General features: G+C 42.8%; 1 protein-coding gene across 2 annotated transcripts in view; it reads right to left on the reverse strand.

Annotated features, from left to right (window-relative positions):
• Positions 1-17,123, reverse strand: part of ABCC4 (ATP binding cassette subfamily C member 4 (PEL blood group)) — a 221,064-nt gene that overhangs the window by 115,644 nt on the left and 88,297 nt on the right. For both annotated transcript variants that reach the window (XM_054586476.1, XM_054586475.1), the window contains exons 15-19: positions 15,006-15,215; positions 13,526-13,666; positions 13,059-13,096; positions 12,323-12,417; positions 10,392-10,538 (exon numbers count right to left, since the gene is read on the reverse strand). In XM_054586476.1, coding sequence (XP_054442451.1) covers positions 10,392-10,538; positions 12,323-12,417; positions 13,059-13,096; positions 13,526-13,666; positions 15,006-15,215 — 631 coding nt within the window. The remainder of the gene's footprint in view (positions 1-10,391; positions 10,539-12,322; positions 12,418-13,058; positions 13,097-13,525; positions 13,667-15,005; positions 15,216-17,123) is intronic.

Genomic DNA, 17,123 nt, shown 5'->3' on the forward strand with positions numbered 1-17,123 from the left:
AAGCACCGCTGTTGATCTAGATATATGGAATTATATACATGCGAAGAAACAGGTTTAAGAACAAATCCGCATACACTGCGGTATCTGTTCAAATCTTTATGTAGAACAAAAAGAAGTGGGTGCCTCAAATAAATTGAAGGATGAGATCAGTCACTGCATCAAAAGAACGCTTCTAGAAACTTCCACTTGAAGTTCAGGGAGAATTCATTAACTAATTATTGACTTAAACATCCCCAAACTGGGACCTTAGGCTGAAAAATCAAGCAGGGCAGCAGCACCGGCTGCCCCAGATGTTAGCGACACCACCCAGCAGCACCTCCCTACCAGCAGCCAACCTGCATGCGGGGTTTTCCTATCCTGAGGAGCATGACCGTATTTGGAAAATGTCTGGATAAAGATTCTTAAACACGTAACAAGTCTAAAATAGATTTTCCAGGTGTTCAAGAAGTTGAAACATTTCCCCGTGTGATACAATCTATTAAAATGCAAATACAAAAAAAAAAAAAAAGAAATGAAAATATTTCCAGAACAGAGAACTTGATTTTATGATAGCTTTCCATTTAACCACCGTATTTTAATAAACTTCCACTCAAAGTGTACTTTGAAGCTTATTGTCTTTTTTTCTAGATATTAATAAGTTTCTTAGCTAAATGAAAAGGGAGTTTCTAAAAGATTAATCCCGGTTACCAAAAACAAGGACAGTGCTCAACAGTTCAACAGTTAATATCATGATAACATTACTTCTGGAGAAAATGCCATTGTACCAACTATCAAAGCACTTGTAACAACATACTTCTAAAAAGCCCAAAGAGAACTGCCAGTAGATACTTCAAGGACAACAATGAGAGGTCCCAGCTTCCCTCTCCTCTCCCTGACACTTTTCAGAGAGGAGTTCCAGCAACCAGGAAGTCCCTGATGGGTCAGGAATGGGAGGACAGCCCAGAGTCCAACAGAAATGGGGCTGTTTGGGGCAAGTTGAGAGATTCTGATCTCAAATAAAGAATCACTTACTTTTGTTTCCTAAATTCCGCTCACACTGCCCCTGCTGTGAGTTCACTTTGAAAACAACTCTTCTTGAAGTTCCAAAACACTTTTCGGAAATTGTATGAAATCCAGGCCAACTGCTTACCTAAACGGTTATGAAAAAGAAATATGCCATAGGACTATGCTTGTAAGCAAGTGTGTGTTGTGTATACGAGCACCAAGATCTCTGTTTAACATTTTGAGTCTGTATCTTTTCTACATGGAATCAGAACATTGGCACACTTTTTTTGGTGTTTGGTTTTGTAAAGAAACAACCCATTGGCTGCATTGTCTAAGTCTGCAAATATCCTGAACACAGGGACCTCCTACCTCAATGCTTGCGACCGTAACCAGCAATGAGGAGATAACCAACGAACGCTTCGCGGGCGAAAAAGCCCCGTTTTCTACCTGTTAGGAACTGGAGGCCAAGAGAAATGAAGTGGCCGGCACAGCCATTCCACAGCTGCGTTCCTAGCAGAACGGGGACACCCCAGCACCTTGACCTACATCTCAACTCCCTCTCCAGTTAACAGTTTTTAAAAGTCTGCTGGTGTTTTTAAATGGATGCAGTCCTCTCCCCATTTACTTAAGGGCATGTAGTTGATAAGGTAAAACTACAAGATACTAAACTAAACATTTAACCCACCCAGCGGCCAACATTCATCTTCAACACACAACTAAACCCCAAGGAAATGGGTTAGGTGTTCTGAGGGTTTCACCTCCTTGATCGGCAGACAACAGGACGTGGAACCCTGCCCACGACTTCCATGAACCACAGCTTCCACGATCCAATGGGTGTGGTCTTCCTCTTCAGGCCATCACGTAACAGAAAGAAGGTGTCGGCCATAAATAACCTCTTACTAATTCTACTTCTGAAAATAAATTATAGAGGAAACTCAATTTAATATGAAAACCAAGGCAAAATGACTAAATTCTCTTTCAACACTATCAAGTTCCATTGTTCTTCATGGGTGGGGGATAGAGAGATGCAAATACATTCCCGAAACTGTCCCTTCCTTCTTTCCAGCCTGCAGACACTTACTAATCAGCTACAAGGTGTCCAAGCCTGGGCTCACAGGCTTTCCTAGGAACACAACAGACATGCTCATAAAGAGCCCAAGGCTAGGACGAGAGACAGGCAGTCAACACATAATTACCTAAATTATCATTTAACTTGTAATTGTGGCAAGTACTACAAAGATGTGATTAAGAAACACAACTAAATTTTAAACTCGACGTGAAATGAAATGTCAGGCTCAATGTTGTAAATATCTGGATTTTCCCCATCATTTTCTTCACGGCAAAACAAAAAATAATGTTTAAAATAAAGGGGGTGGGGAAGAAACGACAACAGAAGAGGAAGATTTCAGTTATACAATGAAAATAAAAGTTTGCCCCATGGTCTCATAACATAGCTTCGAAATCACATCTTCTACGATGATCCAGATGAACAAATGATAAGAAGAAGAAATTCATAAAACAAAGTAGCAAATGCAAATAATCAACGGCGGTTCATTGTGGAAGGACACGAGCTTGGACTCTGAGCCCAAAAATGGAAAATGCCTGGGTCAAGAATTCAAAACTTAAAATAAACACAACAAATGCTGTTTTGGTGAAAGTGACTCATTTCACCAATTGTCCGAGACACCAACTCTTTGACGACTGTGGCTCACAGGAAGCATGACGCATCAGGGAGAAAACTGCAGAGGCCGGGACGTAGAATAAAATCCAAACCGAAGGACGCGCATCAACCAGGCATGAAAGGTCATTCACTGCCTGTGTTTGTCACAGGTAACTATTCATTGGTTTCTCTTCAGAATCTTATAATTTAAAATAGATACAAAAATAAAGTACCAGTACATTAACAGAAAAAAATCAAATCTTTCGGGGGAAGCACCTGGCATGACAACAAAACTGGACGGAATTTCAATCCAGCAAATCCGCACTGATTCCCACTTAGTGTCAGAAGACTACGCTTTCTACGTTTTGGGCTCTCGGTAATACACTTCTCAATATTTATCCATGTTGAAACTGGCCCAAAAAACTACCCCGGTTCCTCATGAAATGGTTGTTCAAAAGCAATGAACTATGTCATATGGAGGCTGATGCATTTTCTATCACAATAAAACTAAACTGCTGAAGTAATAAGGGTCGGGGGGAGGGACTCTTAAATGACAGGATTTGAATGGCTATAAATTATTTATAAAACTTGTAAGTTATTTATAAAATTATTTACTTTATAAAATACCATACATACATCACAAATCCCGTGTAACTCCATGTTAAGCAACTAACACCAGAAGCTGGGATTCACCAGAAAAGTCTCAAGCACCAAAGACTGCTCAGCACCAAGTTCTAAGATGTCAAACCAGTAAAAACCTAGGTGTTTAGGGGCATTAACGTCATAGTCACAAATATTAAAGAAGTGAACTTATGAGGTATGTATGTATCACAATACATCCATGATTGGCAAATAAAAAACAGAGGCAAAATACCATCATTACATTTTCCCGGGACAGCACATGATTACAAAAACAACCTTTGAACAAGGCACAAGCTTCCCAAATCTTATCTTTTAACATTGTATTGGATAACCACAAACACAGTGCTTTTTCTGTTACTAAGTAGTCAGTATTTCCATGTATGGTTATTATGGAGAAAAAAAAAAAACATGAAGAGTAATCAGAACATTCTAATAGATTAAAAATGTACACCAAAGTGGTGCAATATTTACCAGCCACAGACAAGTGCTCTAACAATCACCTTCATAGAGATTACTGACAAAATAACAATAGCGATCAAATATATGTAATTATGTAACTATTTAAACTCGTAACAAAGGCTTTTATGATACTATTAGCAGTAAATGAGCAACTCCCATAAAATATGACTTAATATCACTCTGATAAGAGTTTAAGTACATATAACCATTGTTATGTGAAAAAACATTATTTTTAATATGTGACAAGCCGACAGGATTTAATTACCACACCTACTTCAAACTATTAGCTGATTTCATTCAAACCTGAAAAAATAATATTTATGTGGCTATTGAGAATCATTATGATTGATGCAATCTTTTGTGTTGTTCCCTGTATAGTCACTTGCATTTGTTATTATTAACAAGGAAAAATGAAAGGGGAAATGTGTGTTTTTGTTTTGCAACAAAGCTTTTCTGATGATGACTAACTTCTTCCTTTGAACACAAAAAGCCTGTTAAACTAACTAATGCACTTATAAATATGTTCTTTACAATGAGCACTAAGCAAGAAAAGGCAGGAAAAAAAAAACAAAACCCTATAGGACTTAAGCCAGCATTAAAAGCAACCTAGGCTGGAGGAGGGCATGAAAGCTGTCGGGAGAGTTGTTATTCTTATTCTCAATTTCTTACAGCTCAGCTGCTCTCAAGGAAGAAAAGTCATAGTTTCTTTTAACCATATCCGCAAACAGATCTCACTTGAAAGGAAACACAGCGAGTGATTTGGCATGAATGGGCCCATTACCAATTTTCCAGCATCACTGCTGAATATTTATGCCGGTGACGAATGATGACACTGGCGAAATATTTTAACACGAAGCCTTGCCTTGTAAATCGTCTGAATGATGCTGTGTCAAAACAACACCTCCCATAAATCAGAGGCTTTAGGACCAGTATTTCTTGTTCGAACATGCTACCTGCTCAGCAGAATCACTTGTGTGAACAGGCATAGATTAATGTGTGCGAAGCAAAGCCATCTTACCTCCTAACTTATAGAGCTGTAATTTAACAGGTCTATTATCGTCAAGGTAATTTTGACAGTGCTGAAATATTATCCTTGTTAAAAATATGCATTTAGCACTAACTCCACTGGTCATTTGAACTGAATAGACAAATAGGTACCCTTACAATTATCTTTTTTTCTCTCCTGATGACTCTTTTCTCTGGCAAGGCAGCGGTATGTTGACATTTGATTTTATAAACAGCATAGCAGTACAGTTTTTCTGCTAGTCCAAAAAGCTCACCACGTTGCTTCTAGTTTACTTCTTCACAAGTTATTTATTTAACAACTCATAAGGATACTAAGGAGCCCATTTCCAGGTTGAAGAAACAGAGGAAAAGTTCAAGTCCTGCTCCCCACAGCCCTCAACTCCTACACAACATACATCCTAATCCAGGGTATTTTAGAGCTTTGTTCCCCACTCAGTCAAGCTGGAAATCTTAATCCTCGGGGCACTTCTAGATTTTTTATTAGGGAGGACACAAAAAAATGTCTCTCTTAAACTCCAGTGCAGCCCAGGCTGATGTGGCTCAGTGGACTGAGCACCGGCCTGCAAATCAAAGGGTCGCTGGTTCAATTCCCAGTCAGGGCACACATGCCTGGGTTGCAGATGCGGTCCCCAGGAGGGGGCGTGAGAGAGGCAACTGATTGATGTATCTCTCACACATTGATGTTTCTCTCCCTCTCATTCTCCCTCCCTTCCTCTCTCTAAAAATAAGAATAAAATATTTTTTAAAAACCCTCCAGTGCAAACATTACTTTCCCATACACTTCAATAGGTGCAAGTACCTTCCACCAGAAGACTAAAAATGGCAAAACATGTTAGCATGTTTCTTTTTCTATTTTTACAGTGTTTTAGCCCTAATTTAATTTGATCTGTAAAGAAGAAATTAAATGTATACTTTTTTTACACTGGATGAATAAATAAGCAAACACACACACATATACATACACCCTGCTCTGCAGAAAATCCAGTCCTATGAAACGAATACATGGGGTGCAGCCCAGGATTAATTTTGCCTTTCCCTGAGAGAATAAACAAACACATCACCCACCGACACTAGTGGCTCAGTTTCTTAAAGCCAAATTAACAAATTGAAAGCAAATAAACAAATATTTATCTGGAATTCATTACAATCAACACACTCGGCCAAGTGTTATGTCACCATAATGAGGCATGAAGAAAACAAGACGACTATCCACTCATCTCGTCTCCAAAACAAAGGGTGAAATTCTAGAGACGTCTGATAAGAATGCAACGTCCCTGCTGACTCTGATGGCGTGGAAGAAAACTGAAGAAACTGTGGTCCTATTTCTCCCTGAACTCAGGTTTGACTCAGGTCGTACAAATGACCATATTCTACCCTTTAGGAATTAAAACATATCCAGCAAAAATGTCAGCAGCTGCCTAGTCCAGTTACTGGATGAGAAGGTATCAGTTAAGAAATCCCAATAACCTAATTTGAAATACTAGCTATTCCAGGACAACAATGTGAGTCATTTTTTTTTTTTTTAATAAACACGAAGAGTTTAATGTTTCAAAGATGATAAACCACGACAGTGCTTTTAAAATCTCATATCGCCCCGACCAATGTGGCTCAGTTGGTTGGGCTTCATCCTGCCAAGAGGAAGGGTCGCCGGTTCTATTCCCGGGCAGAGCACATGCCTGGGTGTGGGTTCGGTCCCCGGACCGGGCACATAGGAGAGGCAATGAATCAGTGTTTCTCTCCCTCCCCCTCTCTCTAAATATAAATAAAGTATTTTTTAGTAAAATAAAATCTCATATTAACACTACAAACTACAAAGACCCAAGCTATAAAAATGGTATTTCCAAGAAAGCTCTAAAAAAAAAAAACAAAAAAAAAAAAAAAACCAACCAGGTTTTGCAATATCCCTGAAATAATGTAGATCATGCTGCCCTCTTGTGCCAGATGGAAAAAATAAAATGAATCTTGGCCCTGCTAGGAGATCAGGACTTACATTTAAAATGGATATCCTCTCTCAGTTTCTGAACGGCTTGCTGCTGATCTGGGATTTGTGTCACCTGTGTATTAAGATCTGATAGAACGGAAGTGGGGCCACAAGGACGGGTGACAGTGGCTGACTAGGAACAGGCAGACACAGCAGAGGGCACGGGGCCAGAGATGATGTCCGACTCAAGCTGCCATCAGGATGAGGAGGCGGCGTGGGGCGGCCGAAAACCGTGTGGCTCTTTAATACACACATGACACCATTATCAAAACACATCTCAGCATGTAAAAATTTAAAAAAAAAAAAATGGGTGAGAGGAAGGAAGGTTAAAAAAAAAAACAGAAAAAGGAAAAAGAAAACCAGCTTTTGCCACTCTCTAAGGCCACACACTAGTTGATTCATTTTACCCAAATAGTTAGTTTATTAGGCTATGACAGATCAGTAGACCATAAGCTTTTGCATTATAGAGACAACTAAACCAAGTAAACTTCATGCAAGCATTGCACGGGTTCAAAACGGAGACTAACATAGTCACGCAGCTTGGAGCAGCGAGACCTTCTCACCAATCAGCTCTCTGGAATGGCTACACTGCAGAGAAACTTCGCCATCGAGAGGAAACACACACCTCTCAGGTGGCCTTTGCGCTGCTCCTGAAATCCCGGTGAACGTGGGACGCCAGCAGAGCAGCCGTGGTTTCTGGACCCTGCCCTGAAGGCCTGATTCTCGGCCTCAGTGCAAAGCCTCCCCCACCGAATAACAAAGTGGGCGAAGATCTGGGAGGAAATATGGGGAGGGAGACAATTCACCTGGGGTGGGAGCACCTGCGAACGAGTGTGGAAGACATTGCTGTGGCCCAGGTCAGGGTCAAGGAGGAGATTCCGGAGGAGCGGGAACTGGAGGTGGGTGCGGACAGGAACTCCAGCAAGTCCCCCACAGACCCAAGCTGGGCCACGGTTCGGGTGGGCCCAGAGCCTCTGCCTGGTGTTTCTGGCGTCTGTGCCGCCCACTGCCCAAGTCCAGCTTGCTGGAAACTACAGGGGCCACAATGGTTGGACTTCCGGTTTTTCGACTTACTATTTTTCGTCCTTTAGAATGGGGCCAAAGCTGTACGTATTCGGTAGAATACTGAATTTTGATCTTTTCCCAGGCTGACGACGGACAGCACAATACTCTTGCATTATTGAGTCGTGAGATGCTGCTGCTGCCCAACCGTAGGCTGACGGAAGTGTGCTGAGCACGTTTAAGGTCGCGCAGGCTAAGCTCTGATGTTTGCTAGGTGAGTTATAGTAAATGCATTCTTGACTTTCAACAGTTTCAACTTATATGGGTTTATCGGACGTAATCTCTTAAATCGATAAGCATCTGTACACATTGACAAAAGGCCTATCTGTCCCCTTGGTTTTCTAAAAACTGGGAGATCATCAGGATCCTGACCTCAAAGGAAACGTGCTGACTCCTGAGTCTCCCAGAGAGCATGCTCTGGGTCACAAAGTGTTAAGAGAAAGATGGGCTTCCTGACCTCCATGCTGCTCAGAGGACCTGTGCTGTCACTCACTCATATACATTTACGGAACTTAAAAACCGAGCATGTCCACCTCTGCACTCTAGAAGAGATTTTCTAAAAATACTACATAACCTTTAAAGTCATAGAATCAACGATGTCAACTATGAGGCATAATTCATAGCTCTGGCTTGTTCTTTCCATTGGAGGAAGTACAAAAATGTTATCCAAGTGGAAATTTAAAATCAACCATACAAAAACAGTTCTTGAATCAAAAGCACCTTTTAATCTACGACTAAAAGCGTAAAGAATTCATAGCCCCCAACCATTTTGAGCACAGTAGGCCTATCTCTGGAGTACTTACTTGGGCTTCTATTTACTGGAAGGAATCAAGTCCTGACAATGGATATAGGAGGGGGAGGCAAGACAAGCGCTCCCGTGCTGCTCTAAGATTAGAAACCTTGGCGCAGATTTAGACTCGGTCCCAAATCGTTGAATAATAAATAACTCAGCACAGGAGGAAGCCCACAGTCTTGAACATGAAGAGCCCAGCTAACTGCAGTCATGAGCAGTCAGAGGCTGCGATAACGGACATTCAGTCCCACCGAACGCTCCAAACTTTGTGACTGTAGTTTTCACATTAGCTGGCAAAGTGCAGCAAGTTTACAGCCATAACGGTACATGAGTGTTCCGGTCGCTTTCTCGCTACAGCTACAGTAAGACTGTAGATTTGTGTGGGCCCCTGCCATTTACAGTTCCTTGTGCTTCGTGTAGCGTCTGGATGAAACAACATTTGTTGACTCAATCGACACAAGAGGCTTCCCAAAAGAGTTGGTTTTATCCTCCTAAAGGTCTTGTGAGGCAGGAAGGGTAGCGGCAATTGTTTGCATCTGACTTGTGAGAAGCTCTGACATGCGTCGCCACGAAAATGCATCAGTCCGTGTCCTAAGTGAGCACTGCGTTAAGCGCCGTGAATGCATCAGCCTGCTGAATTCCCACAATATCTCAAAGGGGTAGGTGCGCACTGCATTCTCGTGTCACAGATGAGGAAACCCAGACACAGAGAAACTAGGTAACTAGCACATATGTACTAATAGAACTATAACCAGCTATTACGCAGTAACTAGCACCAGGACAAAAGCCAGGCAGCTGGCTCTGGAGTCCATACTTTGAACCATGGCAACATCCTACTTGATGATTTGCCTCCCCAGCAGTACCTAGAGGCTCTGGGTCACATGGTAAGTTAATGGCCAGACCGAGGCTACTGCTGTGCTCCCTTCAACCCACCTCCCTCCCTCCAAGGGTTCTGTCAATTATTAGCTGCAAAAACAGAGCCACCCTGGGCCTTGTCACAAGTCTAGCCAACCCAACAGAATAGGGATGTAAGCCAGTGGCCTAATTCTTTCCAGGAGCCCAGGTCAGGAGGCTACTTTCAGAAATAAGACAAGCCAAAGGCTTTCGGGCGGAGGCATCAACCACGTGGAAACCACCAAGTACGCTCGTATCAACAAACTTACTACTGAAAACCCACCTGGCAGGTATGACAAGCCGCTGATAAGCAACCAAAAGTCTACTGCAAAACTATAGAGTTAACAACTTTTATTGAAGAGGATGTTTGCATTTCACTCCTCATGCATTTTAATGATTTTTCATGACCATTCTAGGTAAACCTCATAGAGCATATGCCAACAGCTCTGGTCTGGAAATGGATGGGCAATGAGAGAAGGAGGAACGCAGCTGGTCTCATGTGGAGAGATTCCTTGTAAGAAGATCCTTCCTGAAGGGTGGCCCCATTTAAAACTGTGTAATACAGCTCATGTCCAAGCAGCTAGTCAACTACATTTAAACATGTCTGCATGGAACGCACGGTGCTTCGTATGCCACAATGGATTCCTACATCATTCTGCAAAGTGAACATTCATTTATTTTTCCACACACACAAATGGGAGTGAAAGCTTGTATGGCTCTCTGTGTGGATTTCCTCTGCCAGGGAAGCTTCTGTTGGCGAGGTTTTTCATAGAAAATGGATCAACATGCCTAGCAATTGGATTCTAAGCATCGCCTCCGTTTTCAAGGCAATCAGACACTAAATGTGTGAACAAACCGTTATTTACCGAGATACTCGGTATTGGACTTACCTATTGGATTTCTATCGAAGAACAATACTGGAGCTTTCAAAATGGACTCAAACATTTTGTTGTGCAAAGTTTGTGAGGCGTTAACAAGGACGTAGAATACCCACAGAGATCTCACGATGCCAAAAATGACAGTTGCTCCAGTTAAACCTGAAACAAAGAAACGGCCCTCAGCCCAGCAGCTCGCATTTTCTCCAACAACTCTAAAGTGTGTCGGGCAGTCGAGAAGGATGTAACGCATCTTACTGCACAAGGCATCCGGAGTGTACTAAGAATTTAATGCATTTAGAAGATACACTTCTAAAGAAGAATATAAAAAAACTTTTTCCCCCAAAAAAAGAAATTACATGGGGAAAAAAAAAATCAGGTGTAAACTACAATTTCTTTGTAGTGTTTCCTAATTCAATGACAGGTTCAGAAAAAAAGACAATTCTAAAAAGTAGGTGATCTTTCCTCCTCTGTATTCCAAATCTTACTACTTACAACATGTGCCACGTCCTAAAATTGTGGTATGTTTTGATACCAGCATGTGGTATTAACAGGGAAGAAGAGGAATAATTGACCATTTCCTTGTAAAAATTGCCCAAGTCGCTTTAAAGAATATGAAAATACCATATTAAGTTGCAAGTAGAAAATCTCTTAATTGAATTGCAAGAAAATACAAATTAATTTTAACATAATGAATCTAAATGGGAAACGAATCTCTCACTGTTTTAACACAAACCAAGCATTTTAAATGAACATAATCATTTAAGATTATATATTTTACTAATGATATAAATGAATACCTACAGTGCACATAAAAATTAAAGTAGCTCTCCTAACATCTCTGAAACTCATAATGCCACATAAAGTGGGGATAACTTCCATAATAAATAATCCATTAAGTACGTTTCCCCCCCATGAGGTGACACATCACTCCTTCTTAAACTTTGAAACCTGGTCCAATTCCTAAATTCCATCAACAGGCATTTTCCTGAGCCCGCCGTCCCATGTGAGTACGACAGAGCCCTTCTCCTTCTTCCTTTAGATCTCCCATTGTCCTCCAATTCAGAAGGTAAACAGCTAATGGATTTAGATTTCTTAGCAAGGGATCAACAAAATAAATGCCAAGTTTCAATGAGTGGGTTTTGACAAACACAACTCACTCTATCTTCCAGGAAAGCCTGTATGAGTGTCTCTTGTAGGGATATTTAAAATTTCAGATGAGGATTTCCTTTGAAAGAGTATGTCCTGTTACATACATTCGAAGCGCCCTTGTGAAAACAGAGCGCTGTGTTAATATTAGTCTGGCAAGCCAGATGTCAAATTACTCGCACAGTTGGGAAGGCGATAACATTGTGATCTCAAGGTAAGAAAGAGGAGGCGGCCTAATTCCCAGACACTGGATTTCTCCCTGCTTAGCTTCCCTCTTAAGTAATTAGTGAAGCCCAAGAGATGAGCAGGAGGGGGAGGGGAGCTTTGCATACCTGTGAGGGAATAATGCTTTTCTTTGGGGGGCCTTGGAGCCAGAGGATTTCATCCAAGTTCAACAAAAGCTAGGGTTTATTCAGACAGAATTGGAACAATCCGAACCAGAGGGTGGGGATCCGTTTCTAATCCCCTTGCCCATCCATATAACAATATAAGATTTAGCGAAAGTAACCTATTAGAATAGACAATAGCCACATATTTCCAGTGGCTGATTTTCTGAATGCTCAATCCTGGTTTAACTTCCAAAATCCAGTACAGAGCAAATTAAGAGTCTTCATTGAATCTCGTTCTTCTAGTCGATTTTAAAAATAATTATTCTAATTAATTCACAGAGTAAATGCGACTCAGACTCTTAATCTGTTAAGACATTACTGAATTACTCCTGGAAGCCTAGTTACTCACACAGGCTCATTGTAAGCACCTCAGAGTCTCGTATAATAGACCCAATGATTACACTTTACCTGAATAAATTCCCAAGTACCAGTTAAGATCGAGCCTTTCAGTTTCATTTCCTTTTCCATTTACAGTGACGTTCAGGACTCTCTGTTTATTTGCCCTATGAAACAGGGAAGGAAAAAAAAATAGTAAGCTCAAGATGAAATTTAGATAAATACCAAAAAATAAACCCCCAAAACCCCACTTATCCTTGACTTGGGAGTCATGTTTGTTTAATGCTGGAAGATGACTCCCAGTTCACAGGGTCCTGGGTACGTCCACCTTATAAAAATTCAGTTTGAGCCCTGACCGGTGCAGCTCAGTGGGTTGAACATCATACAGCAAACTGAAGTGTCGCCGGTTCACTTCCTGATCAGGGCCCACGCCTGGGTTGCAGGCCAGATCCATGGTTGGGGGTGTGCAAGAGGCAACTGATTAATGCTTCTCTGGCACATCCATGTGTCTCTCCTTCCCCCCCCCCCCATCCCCTGTCTATAAAAATAAATACATAAAATCTTTAAAATGAAAAAAATTCCATTTGAACCATGCCCTTGAGTTCTCAAAATTGTCTGGGAAGACACTGCTGAGCATCAACATGAGTAGAGACACTCCACCAGCAAGAGCTTTCATTTTTCTTCAGGGAAACTGAGTGAGGATGTGAAGAGAAGGCTGAGCAAACTCCACGGGGCGCGCAGCTTTGCGGAGAGCTGAAGCTCCGTGTGACTTTTACAGCCCCTAGCGGCCAGACCAGAAATAACTCACCAGTAGGAAAGCCACCAGTCCTGAAGAACACAGAACACCTAGAGTAGGGGAAAAACACACACGTGAGTCAAACAAGAATGTTACCCGCCAACTGAAAAGCTCTCCCGCACTAAAATGGGTCATCCAAAAGCTCCAGAAAATGGAGACGGTCCTTCTAGCTCAGGTCTGGGTTCTGCCAAACCAGCATCCCAGATAGCAACAGGTCAAGTAAGTGCATATTACATATTTAAATCTTCAAAAGACATCCTTCATTTTCCCCCCCTGAGAAGTTAATGTACATGCAACACCAATTAAGCATCACTTATTTCAATCCCCACAAATAGCACGTTTCAGTACAAACTCAAATGGAGAGCAAAATACAGTAACAGAGTATAAATAAATACAGTATAAATATAAATATTACTGTAACTATCAAGCTAGAGGCACAAAAAAAAAAAACCCAAAAAAAAACAAATGTCCCGATTTACCTGAGCCATGATGTTTACTAGAACCAGGACAATGATGATAAACCAGTTAGCTCCGGCTGTGAAGTAGTTCCTATAGGCCTTGAGACCAATTTTTCCTTCAGAACGGCTCTCTTCAGGGAGTGTAACCTGTATACTCTCAACCTGGGAAGGAAAAAAGGCAGCAAGAGACAAAACTTTAAATAACCCTAAACTGTCCAAAATTCAACAAGGCACTTTATTGGCATGGCCGTGGTAAAACACGCTCATCTCACACACCGGCAGAGGTGCAGAATGGTACCTCTCCTAGGGAGAAGGGTGTGGAAATATCCAGCCATACCACCTACGCATTTACCCTGGGACCCAGCCATCCCGCCTCCAGGGATATTTAGAAGCAAGAAAACATCAGTTGCACGAGGATACTGTTGTGTGGCTTGGCTTAAAGTTGAACATCATGATTTCCGGCACAGGCCCAACACAACCAATTCACGTACAAAAGTAGAAGCGTGTTCCAAAATAGTACACAAAATGATAGGGAGCCAATGTGGCTCTCTAGACTGTTTGTGTCGCTCAGTAATGGAAACATGAAACACAGTAGGAGCTCGAACTATCAGCCAAATACAGGAAACCGAGCTGCAACAGCGACATGGAGTAATGAGAGTCTGAATACCGAGGGAAAGCACGTGATCCGAATCAGCTTGGTTCCTGAATTTTACGGAGTGATTCCTGTGTTTCACATGTAAGAGGCTCATCTGAATACGTGAACCATCCAGGCTCCTGGATTTGGGTAGCAGGGTTTGGATATGAAGGAATACCAGGAGGTATATTTAAGGGAAATCTTGTGCGTTTCTGCACTCACTATAGGTTCACAGGAGCCAAAGATGTCCCAGGTTGTGCTGCCCACAAGGGACTCAAAGACGGGTACGTTGTGGCTCCCGGTCTTGAAGGGTAAGAAAGGAAGATGGAACTCACTCTGAAGTGTCTATCGTGTGCCCGGACCTTTGCACATGCTACTTCTGGCCGACCACAAACCATCTCACCACGGGGAAAAATAATCTCCCCCGTCACCTACGGTGCCAGAACATCCTGACATAGAAGAAAAGCCACTGATTTAATGCAGCAGGATGCAGTCGGAGGGGGTCTTCCAATTAAGCCTCTGGGTGCAAAAGGGAAGCCTGGGGCCACCAGAGGAAGCTGGATTTACCTGTGATAAATTACAGGGTTCTAATAGCACCAATCAGTGTAAGCCACACACACCGAGGAATTTCCAGTGGTGTACTCACTACCGTGTCCCCAAGATCCTCCATCCCACACCCAAAGGAGGGCCCTAATCAGGCTGGCCCCCTTCATTCTGTCTGAATTCTACAAAGCCCATGGACGAAGCCCTGGGAGCCTAAGATCTACTTTGGGACAAATGGAGATGCAAAGAACGCAGCAGAATGGAGACCCACGAGGCCACCAAGGGTAGGCAGAACCAGGGCGTGTCACAAGATGGGCAACTCACAGCTTGGCTCTCGGGGCCACCGTCTTTCAGCGAGTGTCTAGAAGACTGTTGGGACCAAACCGAGGACTCTGAGAAGGTCCGATGCCGCACTCCGGGGCTTCCCAGGATGGAGGCTTGTTCGGCCTCCTCATTTTCCTTCTTTAAAAGGGCACCGAAATCTACCCTGGATTTCAGGAACTCGGTGTAAGTCCCCTTTTGCACCATTTTACCCTAAAATAAAAATAAAGAATGGGAGAGGAATACATTCTCATTTGATAATACTCATCAAGAAAAGTTAGCTGGTCTTAAAGTATGATGTTCCTAAGAAAATTATCCTTAGCCCTGGAATTCTGGCTGACAAATCTAGTTCAATTCAATTCGACACAGGCTGAACATTCTGCTTTCTGCTAAACCCCGTGTCACATGCTGGGCAACATGAAGAAACAGGTGATCATGTGTCGCAAATGGGGGTCATGATGTTAATGACCACGGTCCTTTAAGGAAGCCAAAAGTATAGTTGTCGGTAGGCGTATCAGAAGTCTTTGTAGACAAAATGGACATTGAGATAAGACTCATGTAATAAGCAGAATTTAAACTTAAAAGAACAGGGTCAATTGGGGAAGATACTCGGGGTGGGGGAGTGGAAATTGACACAGTTGGGCACACACACTCCTGCACAGGGAAGAGTCACTCATCCAGCCTTGGCCGGCCATTGTCAGAGCATCGTGTGCCCCACTGGGACTAGACCTGCGGGAACCAGCCCTGGACATGGAACCTGTAAGTGGCATCTTCATGGTCTTTCCTCTGAGACTGCCCCCAAAACTCGAGAAGTTCCCAACTATGAGTTCAACCTTCCACGTGGTACAGTAATGAAACGAGGCAGCCGTTAGACTGGGGTGGCTCTAACGCTTCAGCAGCCCGCGCAAGGAAACCAGCCCTCACCCGGGGTCAGCGTACTCAGACCTGAGAAAACGAAACTGAGGAACAATCACAAGCAGCCGCCCAGGCTTTCCCAAACCAGGCAACCGCATAAGTTACAGCCCCTCAAGTAACCGTTTTTGGATACGTGACATCCCTCATTACAGTTTCCTGTCCTTAAAAAGTTGTATTAAAAACTGCCCTGCCTGCTGTGGCTTAGTGCATTGACTGCCAGCCTGTGGACCAAAGGATCACCGGTTCAATTCCCAGTCAGGGCATATGCCTGGGTTGCAGGCCAGGTCCCCAGTAGGGGGCGCACAAGAGGCAACCACACATGGATGTTTCTCTCCCTCTTTCTCCCTCCCTTCCCTTCTCTCTAAAAATAAATAAATAAAATCTTGTTTAAAAAAGTTGTATAAAATAATGTGCAGACATTTTCACTATTTTCTCACCCTGCGGAGCAAGACTCGGATGATTTTATTCAGGGGTAAACAAACTATTAGGCAAAATCCCAGGCTGCAAAACAAATCAAAGAAGGGCAGCCCTGGGTAAGGCAGGTCGGGAGAAAAACGGCCCAGCCCCCCCGGCACCTCACTCCTCCTGTCCCCCCCAGGAGGCCCACGGACAGAAAGCCAACGAAGCTTCTGGGAACCACTTGATACTGCAGAATGAGACAATTACTTGTGATATACGGTGTCTTGTTCCACTCAGGAGACAAAAAGTCATATATCTCATTTAATGAAATTACTGCTTTCTACTTAGTTATCTGTGAGATGCACGAAGAAAGAGCTAGTGGTACAGAGATGGCAATTCCCTCAGCAGCCAAGCCCTGGCAATTCCAAGAGGGGACAAGGGGGCAGCCGACCCCTCTCTAGTGTGAGAGAGGGACCAAGTGAAGAGTAAGGATGAACCCAACTCATCCAGGGGACTCCCCAGGGCACAGATGTCTTGATAGTATTAATGTTGGGGGTGATGTCCTCAGAAGAAGCAATAAGGGGATCCCCAAAACATCTAGAAGTAGCTCAGAAGGTTATTATTCTACTGCCCTGACTCTGTGCTCACAGTATTGCCATACTAGTTTCACGCCTCTGCACAAGAACTTCATTATTCTCACGTGTGAGGAATCCGAGCTCCTTGTCCCTGGAAGAGTGATGAAGAGTCAATAGATGGAACTGCCCTTTTATATGCTTAAGGCAGAAATTCCAAGAGCCTGTTGGGACA

Source organism: Pteronotus mesoamericanus, unplaced genomic scaffold (assembly GCF_021234165.1).
Source record: "Pteronotus mesoamericanus isolate MK-2021 breed Mesoamerican mustached bat unplaced genomic scaffold, CSHL_Meso_final contig_94, whole genome shotgun sequence".
NCBI lineage: Eukaryota > Metazoa > Chordata > Mammalia > Chiroptera > Mormoopidae > Pteronotus > Pteronotus mesoamericanus.